The sequence below is a fragment of the Hibiscus syriacus genome, unplaced genomic scaffold, assembly GCF_006381635.1.
Source record: "Hibiscus syriacus cultivar Baekdansim isolate YM2019G1 unplaced genomic scaffold, ASM638163v2 tig00112069_pilon, whole genome shotgun sequence".
Classification (NCBI taxonomy): Eukaryota; Viridiplantae; Streptophyta; class Magnoliopsida; order Malvales; family Malvaceae; genus Hibiscus; species Hibiscus syriacus.
This window is the reverse complement of record NW_024063247.1, coordinates 127,917-143,391: the sequence shown is the minus strand read 5'-3', so window position 1 is coordinate 143,391 and position 15,475 is coordinate 127,917. Positions and strand designations below refer to the sequence as shown.

The following is a 15,475-nucleotide window of genomic DNA, read 5'->3' as shown; positions in this document are numbered from 1 at the left end:
ATATACATAAAGAACATTGTACAACTCCTTCATAAATTGTAACTTATATAGAGGATCAAGCAAAACAACAAAAGATAGAATCATTGAGTGATCATACCAATATTTCTCATACAGTTCAAGCATGGGTATTGCCATTGCAGAAATACCTTCACAAGGATCATTGTGAGCATCACGCAACAACGTTTCAATTGCAACAACGTTAGCCAAGTACAAATTTGAAGTGGGATACTTATATCTAGAGAACAAAGTTGTAATTTCATAAAAATGCTCAAGAAAATGATAGATAGTTTGAACAGTTTCCCACTCATTTTTAGTAATCATATCCAATTCATTTTCTCTATGAACAAATAGGCTAATGGCTAATTTAGCATCAAGTGCCTTATGAAACATTAAGTAGAATTCCATCGAGTAGAAATATCCAATAACAACTTACCATGAAAAGAAAAATCAGTCTTTAACAGCTAATTCAAAGGCACAAAGTCGAGAATTATAAGAATCAATAAACTTAACAATTTCACGCAATTTTACAATAAAAGAATCAATTACCTTCAAACCTTTTTGAACTATCAAGTTCAAAATATGGGCATCACACCTTATATGAAAGTACTTACCATTGCATGGAAGAGGAGAAATGGCATTCAAATCATCTCTAAGTCGCTTCACCCTTTTTATCATTTGCAGAAGCATTGTCAAGAGTAATGGAAAAAGTTTTTCTTTCAAGACCCCACTCACATACCATCTTTTTAACAAACTTAAAAATTGACTCAGAATCGTGGGCTGGAGAGAAATGACGAAAATTCACTATTTTAGACTGAAGTTTCCAGTTAATATCAATATAATGTGCAGCGAGAGCAAAATAAGAATGTGAAGTGCAAGAAGACCAACCATCATATGTAAAACAATTACGACTTGAAAAAGAATGCAATGAATCAAGTAGCAATTTTTTATGTTTTCATGCTCCAACATACAATACTTAGTAATAATATACCTCGAAATATCCTTGACTTGAGGATTCATATAATGATGCAAAAGTCTAATTTTTCATGCTCAACCATATTGAAAGCATAACCATGACATAAAATAGCCTCAGTAAACAGTTCATAGTATCTATTTTGATCAAACGAACTTACCATAGTAGGATTAACATCAATATGATCCTTATAAGCTTCGCATTTATCAGTATGTCTTTTAAGGTTAGATGTACCAATATAAGAATCAGCTTTATACCTCTTATTTTTGCAATACTTACACTCGACATAAAGCCCACCATTGGTAGATTTGATGAAAGTATAATGGTCCCAAACAAGAGAAGTTATTCTCCTAAACTCGGATGAACATTTCCTCTTAGTGTTGAGGAAACATTGACATCAACTGCTTCAGACACAGTTGATCATTACCATCTCCTTGCGGGAAATAAAAAATATCAGTAACCATACTCAAATCATAAATATAAAATAAAACAAAAATAAAAAAGGGTTCATCTTTCAGAATATCAATAACCATACTCAAATCATAAATATCAGTAACCATACACAAAAAAATCAGTAACCTTACTGAAATCATAAACATCAGTAACTATACACAAAAAATATCAGTAACTGTAATACCCCAAGTATTAGGTCGGTGACCATAGTGAAAGATTTAAAAATTTGGTGGTTAAATTGAATAAATTGAAAAGTACAAGGATTTATTTAAGAAATTGAGTTTAAGATTTATTAGTAAGAATAGAAGAAATGGAGGGGCATTATGGTCTCTTTAGAAGGAAATGAATATAATATTCATTTTATTAAGGGTTAAAGAAGGAAAAAAAGAGGATAAGTCGGGGAAATAGTCTCTACTCTCCTCCTTCTTCTTCTTCTTGGTCTCGTTGCCCTCCATAGCTAAGGTAAGGTTCCTTCAATATTGGTTTTTCTTTTAGTTTTTGGGTTAGTTTTGAAACCTTAAGTAATATAAAAGCTTAAGGAAAGTTCAAGGAGGATTAAAACTAAGAGATAAAGGTTTTATTTGAGATTTAATAAAATGGGTGTTTAAATGATTTGATGAAATATGGCCAGTTATGGAAGTTTAAAGGCATTTTTGATTTGTCAAAGAAGTGAATAAGAGGTGTGGAGCCTTGGAAGTGATTAAAAACAAGCTGGAAAAATTGGTGTGATTCTTAGTTTTGAGTGTTCTTTGGATATTTTAGATGTTATGAGAAGATATATGGATGTAAGTTAGTTGGATTAAGTAATGATGAGTTTAATGGTATGGTTGGGGATAAAAGTAAGAGATTTAGACGAAAATATGGTAAACATTGAAGTGAAATATGTAATTTTGGGTAAAGGTATCGTTACTGTAAGAATAATACAAATACTATAAGGTTAAATTTTAGAAAATAAGATGAACACGATGAACAATATCGATACTAATGCAAGAAGTGTCGATACTAAAGTGGGGTATCGATACCAAGAGGAAGGTATCAATACTATTATTGAAAAATAGATTCTAGAATGCAAAATCGGTATCGATACTGAAAGGAGTATCGGTACCATAGTAGGGAAGTATCGATACCATAGGAGGGGTACCGATACTATTCATTCAAAAATTTTAAGTTAGGATGAATTTTAATAGAATTCGAAATTTAATAGTACCTTTGAGTATTAGTACTTTAGATAAATGTTTGTAAGTATACTAACCTCATATTTGTATGTGTAACTATGGATGCTTGTGTAGATCGAAATCAAGCTCCCGAGTCAAGCAAACAGAAAGGCAAGGATAAAGTCGCAGAGTAGTCAGACTACATCGGTGCATAATAGTGAGGCAAATCAGGTAGTGCATTTATTATGTAAATTGAGAGTCACAAGTGCATGTTGGTTAATGCATATGTTGCATCTTTTATGTATCGGTACTAAGTTGCAACCCACATAATTCATAATAAGTTTATGAACGACCGTATCGACACTAAGTGTGCAACCCACGAAATTCATAATAAGTTTATGAACGGCCGTATCGGCACTAAGTGTGCAACCCAAGAAATTCATAATAAGTTTATGAACGACCGTATCGACACTAAGTGTGTAAACCACCGAATTTATTATAAGTTTATGAACGACCATATCAGTACTAAGTATACAACCCACGGAATTCATAATAAGTTTATGAATGATCGAATCAGCACTAAGTGTGCAACCCACGGAACTTACAGTGAGTTGCAATAATTAATTCGTAGTTTGATAACTATGATATACTTATGTATTGATGCCACCTCATTATTAGTATTGTCTCACTAAGTAAATACTTAGCATGCGTTGATTTCACATGAAGGTTTTAGTGAGCGGAGTAAGGAGTACAACTGACATCACCAATCAAGGGTCGCCTCATCAGTAATTGTTTGACAATTATGTCTACTTTTGATATTATTAGCTGACATGTAATAGACTTATGATAATACTCTGAAAAGTATTTTACTTATGATGATGTTAAAAATATAATATATTTGAATTTTAAGATTTGTTTACATACTAATAGTTAATGAATGTTTTATTATTAAATTAAAAATGTTTTATGATTAAAAACAAAAAAAATTTGGTTTTTCAAAAGCGAAAAGTTTTACAAGTTATGTGGCATCTGTGACTCATGTACGTAATTGTATATGAGAAATGATTGTTACTTTTATTGGTATAAGAGCTATAGGTTTAGCCGATTCTCGATCGAAATCAGGTGTATTTTAATGTAAAAAGGGTTTACATGCCACTAAAATGTCAAGGTTACTGATATGGTGTAGTTAGAATATGATTAATGTCACTCCTTACTAACTTGAGTGTTATCATTATGTATGTTCTATTAGATGTCAGATTCTATGAATTTGGGGAGAGTGACTGATCAGGAAAATAGAGAAGGGTTGGGTAGCGAGAGATATGAAGCTAATTGTGAGCATCCGATTCCGTCGGAAAATGCTAGTGCACCTGCACATCAGGGTATGACAGTGCCAGAGTTTGGAGATTTTATGCAGGTTATCGATGCCATCCTGACTCAGTTTCAACCTCCTCTACCTCCCTCATTCCTCTAGCACTACGGATGTTAGTACCAAAAGAGTTGAGAAGTTTGGGAGCTCCTGAGTTCCGGGAATAAGAGGATGAAGGTCCGATGGATGTTGATTTATGGTTAAACGACATTATGGTGATGCTGAAAAGTCTGTAATGCTCAGATTCTGAAAAGATGGGTGTAGTTGTATCTTTACTTCGAGGATCAACTCGAGTGTGGTGGACAAACACTACGATGTATGCACCCCTGAATAAGTGATTTGGCAATTCTTCCAGGATGAATTCAAGAACAAGTACATTGGGGAGCAGTTTATACGGGCGATGTTGTTGAAGTTTCTTAACCTTAATCAAGGTGATTGAGTAGTACATGAGTACAAGGTTGAGTACAACAAGCTGAGTCGTTTTACTACTGAGGTAGTTTCCATTGATAAGGCTCGACGTGATTGGTTTATTGAGGGTTTGAGGTCTAAGTTGAAAAAGATCATGTTAGCTTTAAATTTGCCTATCCTGCAAGAAGTTATTAACTAAGCTAAGGTCATCGAAAGAGCTCAAGAGGAGACTCTAGCAGTGGAGCAGGGCATACATACGGGAAAAGAGTTGGAATGTCTTCAACTTCCCATCATACTAAGAGAGGCAAGGGTTCGAGTTCTCAATATAATAGCAGAGATGGTTCTGCTGCAATTTCGCAGAAGAATAAGCACTCATCATCTTTGGCTGCTAGTTCTAGTAGAGCATATGAAGAAAAAACTACTCCATGTCAGACATATGGAAAATTTCATCATGGAGTGTGTAGATTACTCAATGGTGCTTGTTTCAATTATGGAGAAACTGGTCACTATGCTTGAAATTGTCCAAAGAGATTCAGAGATAGATCAGTGCAAATTGAGAGATCAGTAGCAGCATCTAATAGAAGCATAGGAAGATCCGACGAACAATCTGAGTCCAACCAACGACAAGAGACTCGGGGAGTGACCCAAATTTATAATATTAAGACTAATGAAGATCAGGATGACCCGGAGATTTTAACAAGTACATTCCATCTTTTTTATGAACCTGTATTTGTTTTAGTTGACCCTGGTTCTACATAGTCTTATATTAGTACAAAGTTGATTAAAGCTAGATGAATTCTTTTAGAACCAATTTTTAATGAGATGATAGTTGTAAATCTTATGGGTTATAGTAAAGGAGTAACGTGGGTATGTAGAAAACGTCTGATAAAGATTCAAGGGGTTGTGTTCTTGAAAATTTTGATGGAGTTACCTTTTGATGAGTTTGAAATTATTTTAGGCATGGATTGGTTGTCTCCTCATCATGGATGGGTTGATTGTCGCAAAAAATGATTATTTTTAAAGATGCTGAAGGCTCAAAGATTGTAGTGATCGACGAAAAAATGAGATCACCATTCAATGTGATATCAGCAAAGACTGCAAGGAAAATGATGTCAGAAGGATGTATAGTTTTTCTGCCCAACGTGATAGATACTCGAATTTTGGAAGCGATAATAGTTTATATTCCAATAGTTCGGGAGTTTCTAGATATTTTTTCGGAAGAATTACCGGGCTTACCTCTAGATCGTGATGTGGAATTCCAAATTGAAGTTTACCTAGGTACTGAACCTGTTTCTATGGCTCCATATCGAATGGATCCAACAGAGTTAAGAGAATTAAAGGCCCAATTGCAGGAGCTGATCGATAAGGAATTTATCAGACCCAGTGTTTCTCCTTGGGGTGCACCTGTGCTTTTTGTGAAAAATAATGATTAATCTATGCGATTATGCATAGATTACCGAAAATTAAATAAGATAGCAATAAATAATAAGTATCCTTTCCGAGGATTGATGATATGTTCGATCAACTGAAAGGCATATCAGTGTTCTCTAAGATAGACCTTCGGTCTGGTTACCATCAATTTAAGATTAAAGAATATGATATTTCAAAGACAACCTTTCAGACTCGGTATGGACATTATGAATTTGTGGTGATGCCATTCGGATTGACTAATGCACATGGATTTGATGAACCGAGTATTCCAACCCTACTTGGATAAATTTGTGGTGATATTTATCGATGATATTTTGGTGTATTCAAAGTCGAGAAAAGAGCATGATGCTCACCTTCGTGTTGTTCTTCATATTCTTCGTGAGAAGAAGTTGTATACCAAATTATCCAAGTGTGAATTCTGGTTAGTCGAGGTTGCTTTCCTTGGCCATATAGTTTTCGCAAAAGGAATAAGAGTAGATCCCAAAAAGATTCAAGTTATAGTGGATTGGCAACCCCCAAGGAATGTTTCTAAAGTTCGAAGCTTCTTGGGGCTTGCTGGATATTATAGACGGTTCGTGAAGAACTTTTTAATGTTAGCTTTGCCACTAACTAAGTTGTTATGGAAAGATATGCCTTCTGTTTGGTTAGAGAAATGCCAAGAAAGTTTTGATATGCTAAAGAGGATTGTAACAGAGGCACCAGTGCTTGTACAACCTGAGCCGGGTAAATACTATTTATTTTTTAGTGATGCATCTCATAATGGATTGGGATGTATGTTTATGCAAGAAGGAAAAGTCGTATCCTATATCTCGAGACAGCTGAAGACTCACGAGAGAAATTACCTGACACGTGACTTGGAATTGGCAGTGATCGTGTTCGCTTTGAAGATTTGACGTCATTATATGTACGGTGAGCGGTTCCATATTTATACAGATCACAAAAGTCTAAAGTACTTATTAACTCAGAAAGAATTGAACTTGAGGAAAAGAAGATGGATCGAGCTTTTAAAATAGTATGATGTGATCATCGATTATCATCCAGGAAGGCTAATGTGGTAGCTGATGCACTTAGCCGAAAGACTTTTACGGCTTTACAAGCTTTAGATGCACGTATATCTTTAAAGGAAAATGGTGCCTTTATTGTTGAACTTAAGTTAAAGCCGATGTTGTTGGATCGGATAAAAGAACTGCAAGGACAAGATGAAAAAAGCTTGGCAAGAATTGCACAAATATAAAATGATGAGGTTAACGTCTTCAAAATTAGGATTGATGGACGTTTATATTATCATGGAAGACTTTGAATTCCAGATAATAAAGAATTAAAGAAATATATTCTTTCCGAGGCACACTATAGTCCTTTGACTATGCATCCGGAGGGAACAAGATGTATTAGGATATAAAGAGTTGTTATTAGTGGCCTGACATGAAAAGAGATATATCAGAGTTTGTTGCAAAATGCCTGACATGTCAGCAAGTTAAAGTTAAACATCAAGTTCCTTCTGAATTTCTACAATTAATATCCATTCCTGAGTGGAAGTGGGAACGAGTTACAATTGATTTTATTTCAGGGCTACCTTTGGCACCAGTAAAAAGGATTCAATATGGGTAATTATGGACAGATTGACCAAGATGACTCATTTTATTCTAGTTCGGGTAGATTACTCGATGGATAAATATGCAGAGTTGTATATAAAAGAGATAGTTCAAGATTCTGGAAGTCCTTGCACGAGGCATTGGGTACTCGATTGAATTTCAGTATAAGTTTTCATCCGCAGACAGAGGGGGAGTTAGAATGAACTATTCGGGTATTGAAGGATATGCTAAGGGAATGCATGACTGAATTCAAAGGATCATGGGAAAGATATTTTTTTAGCGAAATTTTCCTATAATAACAGTTACCAGTCGAGTATTAAGATGATCCGTATGAAGCTTTGTATGGTAGGAAGTGTCAAACACCATTAAACTAGTTTGAACTAAAAGATCGAGATCTTGTTGGCCCAGATTTAATAAAAGAAATGGAAAATAAAGTGAAGTTATCCAGGATAATCTTAAGATAGCCTCCGATCGACAAAAGTTTTATGTTGATCTAAAGAGAAGAGAGATTGAATATCAAGTGGGGGATAAGGTATTTCTAAAGGTATCTCATTGGAAGAAGGTATTGCGATTTGGGCGCAAAGGAAAGCTAAGTCCGAGATTTATTAGACCTTATGAGATTTTAAAAAGGGTCAGACCAATAGCTTATCAGTTAGCTTTTCCTCCCGATATGGACAAGAGCTATAATGTTTTTCATGTGTTTATGCTCAAAAAATATCGTCCAGATCCATTGCATATCATCACAACGTAGGAAATAGAGATCCGACCAAATTTGACTTACGAGGAAGAACTAGTGCAGATCTTGGCACGAGAAAACAAAGAACTACGTAGCAAGAAGATTCCGCTAGTTAAAGTGCTATGGCAAAATCATAAAGTCAAGGAAGCTACCTGGGAAAGAGATGAGGACATAAGGAAGTAGTTTCCACACCTTTTCGCATCAGGTACTTCTTAAAATTCAAGGACGAATTATCTTAAGGGGATAATTGTAATACCCCAAATATCGGGTCGGTGACCATAGTGAAAGGATTTAAAAATTGGGTGATAAAATTGAATAAATTGAAAAGTACAAGGATTTATTTAAGAAATTGTGTTTAAGATTGATTACTAAGAATGGAAGAAATAAAGGGGCATTATGGTCTTTTTAGAAGGAAATGATTATAATATTCATTTTATTGAGGGTTAAAGAAGGAAAAAAGATGTTAAGTCAGGGAAATCGTCTCTACTCTCATTCTTCTTCTTCTTCTTCTTCTTTTTATTCTTCGTGTTGTGCCCTCCAGAGCTAATGTAAGGTTCCTTCAATGTTGGTTTTTCTTTTAGTTTTGAAACCTTAAGTGATATAGAGGTTTAAGGAAAGTTCAAGGAGGATTAAAACTAAGAGATTAAGGTTTTATATGAGATTTATCAAAATGTGTTTTTAAATGATTTAATGAAATATGGTCAGTATGGAAGTTTAAAGGCATTTTTGACTTGTCAAAGACGTGAATAAGAGGTTTGGAGCCTTAGAAGTGATTAAAAACAAGTTTGAAATTTTGGTGTGATTCTTAGTTTTGAGTGTTCTTTGGAGATTTTAGATGTTATGAGAAGATTTATGGATGTAAGTTAGTTGAATTAAGTAATTATGAGTTTAATTGTATGGTTGGGGATAAAAGTAAGAGATGTAGGCGAAAATGTGGTAAAAAGCAAAGTGAAATATGTAAAATCTGGGTAAAGGTATCAGGACTGGAAGAATAATACCGATACTACAGATACTACAGGGTATCGATACCAAGAGGAAGGTATCGATACTGTTATTGAAAAGTAGATTCCATAATGTAAAAACGATATCGATACTGTTATTGAAAAGTAGATTCCATAATGCAAAAATGATATCGATACTGAAAGGAGTATCAGTACCATAGTAGGGAAGTATCGATACCATAGGAGGGGTATCGATACTATTCAGTCAGAAATTTTATGTTAGGATGAATTTTAATAGAATCCAAAATTTAATAGTACCTTTGAGTATTAGTACTTTAGATAAATGTTAGTAAGTATACTAACATCATATTTGTATGTGTGACTATGAATGCTTGTGTAGATCGAAATCAAGCTCCCGAGTCAAGCAAATAAAAAGGCAAGGATAAAGTCGTAGAGTAGTCGGACTACATCGAGGCATAATAAGCAAATAAGGTGAGTGCATTTATTATGTACATTGAGAGTTACAAGTGTATGTTGGTTAATGCATAGGTTGCATCGTTTATGTATCGGCACTAATTGTGCAACCTACAAAATTCATAATAAGTTTATGAACAACCGTATCGGCACTAGGTTTGCAACCCACGGAATTCATAATAAGTTTATGAACAACCATATCGGCACTAAGTGTGCAACCCACGAAATTCATAATAAGTTTATGAACGACCGTATCAGCACTACGTATGCAACCCACATAATTCATAATAAGTTTATGAACGACCGTATCAGCACTAAGTGTGCAACCCACGAAATTCATAATAAGTTTATGAACGATCGTATGGGTAACCCACAAAATTCATAATAAGTTTATGAACGACCGTATCTGCACTAAGTGTGCAACCCACATAATTCATAATAAGTTTATGAATTACCGCATCTGCACTAAGTGTGCAACCCACATAATTCATAATAAGTTTATGAACGACCGTATCGACACTAAGTGTGCAACCCACGAAATTCATAATAAGTTTATGAACAACCGTATTGACACTAAGTGTACAACCCACGAAATTCATAATAAGTTTATGAACAACCGTATCGACATTAAGTGTGCAACCCACAAAATTCATAATAAGTTTATGAATGAGCGTATCGACACTAAGTGTGCAACCCACCTTATAATGAGTTACAATAATTGATTCATATTTTGATAACTATGATATACTTATGTATTGATGTCACCTCATTATTAGTATTGTCTCACTAAGTAAATACTTAGTGTGTGTTGATTTCACGCGTAGTTTTAGTGAGCGGAGTAAGGAGTGCAATTGACATCGCCAATCAAGGGTCGCCTCATCAGTAATTGTAAAACAATTGTCTACTTTGGATATTATTAGTTGGCATGTAATAGACTTATGATAATGCTATCACACCCTAAAATAGGGCCTAAAATTCTCTTAAAATTTTCTCAATGACTAAATTAAATTTTGATTTTATTCGGGACCAAAGTGAAATTTTGATTAAATTTGGATCCAAATTCAGAAAGCAACTAAAGATAGAGTACCTATGGAATAATTTAACCATTTGTTAAGGGTTTATATAACCCCTAAATATATGGGGAAAATTATTAATTTTTTCTCTCCAAAATTTTACTCTTTTAGAAACAAATCTTTTATCATCGTTTCGTCACCGATCGTTGCTTCATTTTCGATACCTTCCACACCATCGTGTTCCTTGCGTCATCCCGAGTTCACCGGTGTTCACTTTGTCTCTATTTCCATCGGAATGTGGAGGGGTAAGAAAGATTAAGTTTTCGATGATCAAAATCGAGCTCTCTACCATTCACCATTGTGAACCGAGCTTGGTAAGTGTTTCAAAATTCTTTAAAACACATTTAGGATGTTCTCTGAAATTTTTACTACCCTCTACAGCCCTAACACGCCCCCACGCGCCACCCCTGAGAGTGGAGAAAGTCCACCTCCTGGTGGACTGCATAGAAATGGGTCGATCCGACCCGAACCGTGTCTGGCCCAACCTACTGATCCGACCCGCCTTCCCGACCCGATCTGACCCAGTCTAACTGTTGACCGTTGATCGACAGTTGACCGTTAACCGTTGATCAACAGTTGACTGTTGACTTTGACCAAAAAGTTAAAATTTTTGCAAAGTCATACTTTATATATTTTTGACATCCTGAGTCAGATTTCGAAGTTTGTTTTGCCAAATTCTGACCCGAAAGCCCCATATCTAGCTCATTAACCCAAAAATGCTTAGTATTTTTAGCATTTTTGCTTATTTATTTGAGATTTGGTTATGAAATTGATCCAAGAAGATATTTTTATGAAGGTACTCGTGTTTCACCTGATCGAGGGTCAGTTAGGTCCAATGTTTTCCATTCGCCAGACCCGTTCAATTCGCGTTTTACGAGAGTTACCAGTACATTTCCATAAATTATTTAAATAAAGGTTAATATTATTCATATTAGGATTCCGATATGGATTTTTTGTTTCGTAGGATCTAGCACTGCGTTGATCGTGGACGACAAAATCAGTAGTAGGTTTTCCTGTCAGACTACTCAGATCGATACAAGTGTATTTCCTATTGGTGTTACATTACTGTTTTCAAATATCTGTCTAAACTATTTGAGATTTATGATAATATTGAATATTTTTACGACACAATACCTGATTTTCTGAAAATGGTTTATCTAATATCTGATTTACTGTATATTTCTGATATGATCTATGGATTACCGTATTTTCGTATAAGATTTTTGAAAATAAAATATTTTCATGTTTTAATGGATTAAACTACCATTTTCATTCGACTACATACATGTTATTTATGTAATTGGGGGTTTTATTGGAGGAAGTGTCTTAGGCCTAGTCTATGATTTGTAAGACCTTACAGTTTTCCAAATGCGACTCGGCTTTGTTCTCAGGGTAAGTCCATACTACAGGCTCCTTTGCTTTGTGCTCAGGATAAGTCCTTACCGCAAGTTCCTCGGCTTTGTACTCAGGGCAAGTCCTTACTGCAAGCTCCTTTTCTTTGTGCACATGATAAGACCTTATTGCAGGCTCCTTTGCTTTGTGCACAGAGTAAGTCCTTACTGGGTGTATAGATGGGTGGGTGTATGGTTCTGGGAACCTATACATTCTGGTTATCGGACGGGGTAGTGTTCATGTTTTTAAGACATGTTTGATAAATAGATTTTACTGAAATATTTTATCTGTATGTTTTTATACACATAATGAGCACACTGAGCTTTTTAGCTTATTATGTAAATTTTAACCTTTTGAGATAATAGTAGACTATGCTAGTAGACTTGGCTCATGAGAACCGATTTCTCCTAATTTTGTACCACTCTATATTTCTATATACTTTTTTGTTATATTTTGGTGACATGTGTTTTGCTACTGTCTTGATATATCTGTATTACCGGTATTTTGTTCTGTAAATGTTTTATATGATTTTCTATAGTATTTTGATATGTATATGCTTTATACAGTTTTCTGACATATGTATACATATATGTTTATCATATGAATCTTTCTTATGGATTTTTTGTTTTAAATATGAAAATAATTTTTGAATGTGACATGTGACCACCTAGATTTGGGCCTAACGTCCAGGTCGGGTCTAGGGGGTTACACTTGGTGTTATCAGAGCTTTCGATTTTAAAAACTTGGACTGTAGATGAGCCCAAAAATTTGGATTTTCAATACATTTTTTATAAAAAAATCATGTCACATTATTTTATGAATTTAAATATATTTGAGGTTCATGATGCTAGTCTAACTTAGTTTTAAATTATTTCTGTAGGGCCTTGTAGATTTATCCGATGAGTGCTGCTAGAGGTTGTAGGCCAGGCTGTGGTAGTGGTCGAGGGCGAGTGGCTTGATCTTTTGTTATGATAGACGATCCTATATCACCTCGAGATCCTTTTGTCCCGCATATAGATCGTCTATTTCTAGAGATGACCTGATTACTCCTACAAGAGACCTTCATGTCACTGAGGACGAGGCACTGATATGGATGAGGATGCCATTAATAGGCCTATCTTTTGTATGTTTATGAGAGCTTTTAGAGTCTCTGGTAATATGTCTGCGGTCGACAACTCGAAGTTTTTGGGTAGCTGCTGGAGTAGTTCTATTTCTGAGGGTCTTAATATCCCGGTTGAGAATACAGAGAATTCAGTGACAGTTCAAAGCCCTTTAGGTCAATCCATAGAGTTAGATCGTATTTTTAGAGGATGTCCTATAGAGATCAATAGGGAGATCTTTCTGGCCGACCTGATAGAGTTACCACTAGAGGAGTGACTTGATTCTTGGCATGGATTAGTTGAACAAGAATCGAGTTAATCTCGATTGTGAGACCAAAAGAGTTGTTTTGTAGACTCTGGATAACCAAAAGATTATGATGATCTGGGAACGTCGTGGATTCCTGACGAATGTTGTGTCGGTATTGGTAGCTGAGAGAATGATCATGAAGGGTTCCGAGGCGTTTCTTGCTTATATTCTGGATACTATGAGTTCTCGATTTGATATTGAAGGCATCCAGATTGTTAAGGAATTTTTTTATTTTTTCCTGAGAAGTTACTCGGATTACCGCGGGATAGAGAAGTTGAGTTTGAGATTAAAGTCTATTATGGTTCCACCCCAGTTTCGATGGCTCCTTACCATATGGCCCCAAAAGAGCTTAAGGAACTGAAAGTCCAACTCCAAGAGTTGTTGGATAGAGGATTTATTCGACCTAGTGTATCACCGTGGGGAGCCCCAGTTCTCTTTGTCAAGAAAAAAGATGGGATATTGAGACTATATTGATTATAGGATTGATGATCAGTTTTACCAATTTCGAGGGGCTTCTATCTTTTTAAAGATAGACTTGAGGTATGGTTATTACCAACTCAAGGTGAAAGATTTTGATGTCCCAAATACTATTTTTCATACTCTGTATGGGCATTAAGAGTTTTCAGTGATATAATTTGGGTTAACTAATACCCTTGTTACTTTTATGGATTTGATGAATCGGGTGTTTTGACCCTGTCTGGACCATTTTATGGTTGTGTTTACTGATGACATATTGGTGTATTCTTGAACTGAAGCAGAACATGATGAGCATTTAAGGATTATTCTGCAGACTCTAAAGGAAAATAAGTTATACTCCAAGTTGAGAAAGTGTGAGTTCTGGATCAGCGAAGTGACTTTTCTTGGACATATCATTTCTGCTGAGGGTATCCGAGTGGATCTGAGTAAAGTGGAGGCTATTCTGAACTGGATGCAACCCAAGAACGTCTCTGAGATACGTAGTTTCTTAGGCTTAGCTGGTTACTACCGTTGTTTCGTTGAGGGGTTCTCCATTGTTGCAGCTCCTCTAACAAAACTATTGAGGAAAAATGTTCCATTTGTCTGATCTGAGAACCAACAAGCTAGCTTAAAGAAACTGAAGATTGTTCTAACTCAAGCCCCAGTGTTGATTCAGTCTGAGTCTGGGAAAGATTTTTTTGTCTATAGTGATGCTTCTCACTCTGGATTAGGATGTGTTTTGATGCAAGATGGGAAGGTTGTCGCTTATGCGTTATCAGTTAATGTCGCATGAGCGTAATTATCCTACTCATGATTTGGAGTTAGCTATCGTGGTTTTTGCTTTGAAGTTCTTGAGACACTACCACTACAGAGAAAAGTGTTATATCTATATCGATCATAAGAGTCTGAAAGTATTTGTTTACTAAAAAAGAATTGAATTTGAGACAGATTAACTGGTTGGAGCTTCTAAAGGATTATGATTGTAAGATAGAGTATCATCTAGGGAAGGCTAATGTATTGGTTAACGCCTTGAGCCATAAGGTGATATCTGATCTGAGAGCCTTGTTTGCCAGCTTGAGTTTATTTGATGACGATAGTCTGTTAGCAGAGTTGTAAGTTAAACCCACTTTGGCCAAAGAGATTAAGGTCAAACAGCTCCTTGATAACTCATTGCTTCCCATTATTGAATAAGTTGAGCAGGGATCAAGTTCAAAGTATACTTTGGATCAGGATAGTATTTTTTACTTTCACGGTCATTACTACGTCCCTAAAGATGATGAGTTGAGATGGGCTATTCTTAAGGAGGCTTATAGTAGTCCTTACGTTATGTATCCTGGTGGGGACAAAATGTACAAGAATCTCAAGGAGCGTTATAGTCAATTAAGATTCCTGAATTGAAATGAGAGCGTATTACGATGGACTTCGTTACTGGTCTTCCTCTGACTCCTTCCAAAAAGAATTTTGTTTGGGTGATTATTGATCGACTCACTAAGTCATCCCACTTTATCCCTATTCGGGTTAATTATTATTTGGACAAGCTGACTAGATTGTACATTTATGAGATCATTAAACTTCATGGTGTTTTGTTGTCTATCATATCTGACCGAGATCCGAGGTTCACT

At 35.5% G+C, this 15,475-nt stretch overlaps 1 protein-coding gene across 1 annotated transcript; it reads left to right on the top strand.

Moving 5' to 3' along the window:
* Positions 1 to 13,079: 13,079 nt before the first annotated feature.
* On the top strand, positions 13,080 to 15,251 carry LOC120174359. Its single transcript, XM_039181242.1, has 3 exons — positions 13,080 to 13,266; positions 14,156 to 14,374; positions 15,046 to 15,251. The coding sequence occupies exons 1-3, from the start codon at positions 13,080 to 13,082 to the stop codon at positions 15,249 to 15,251; spliced, it is 612 nt and encodes a 203-aa protein (XP_039037173.1).
* Positions 15,252 to 15,475: the final 224 nt, after the last annotated feature.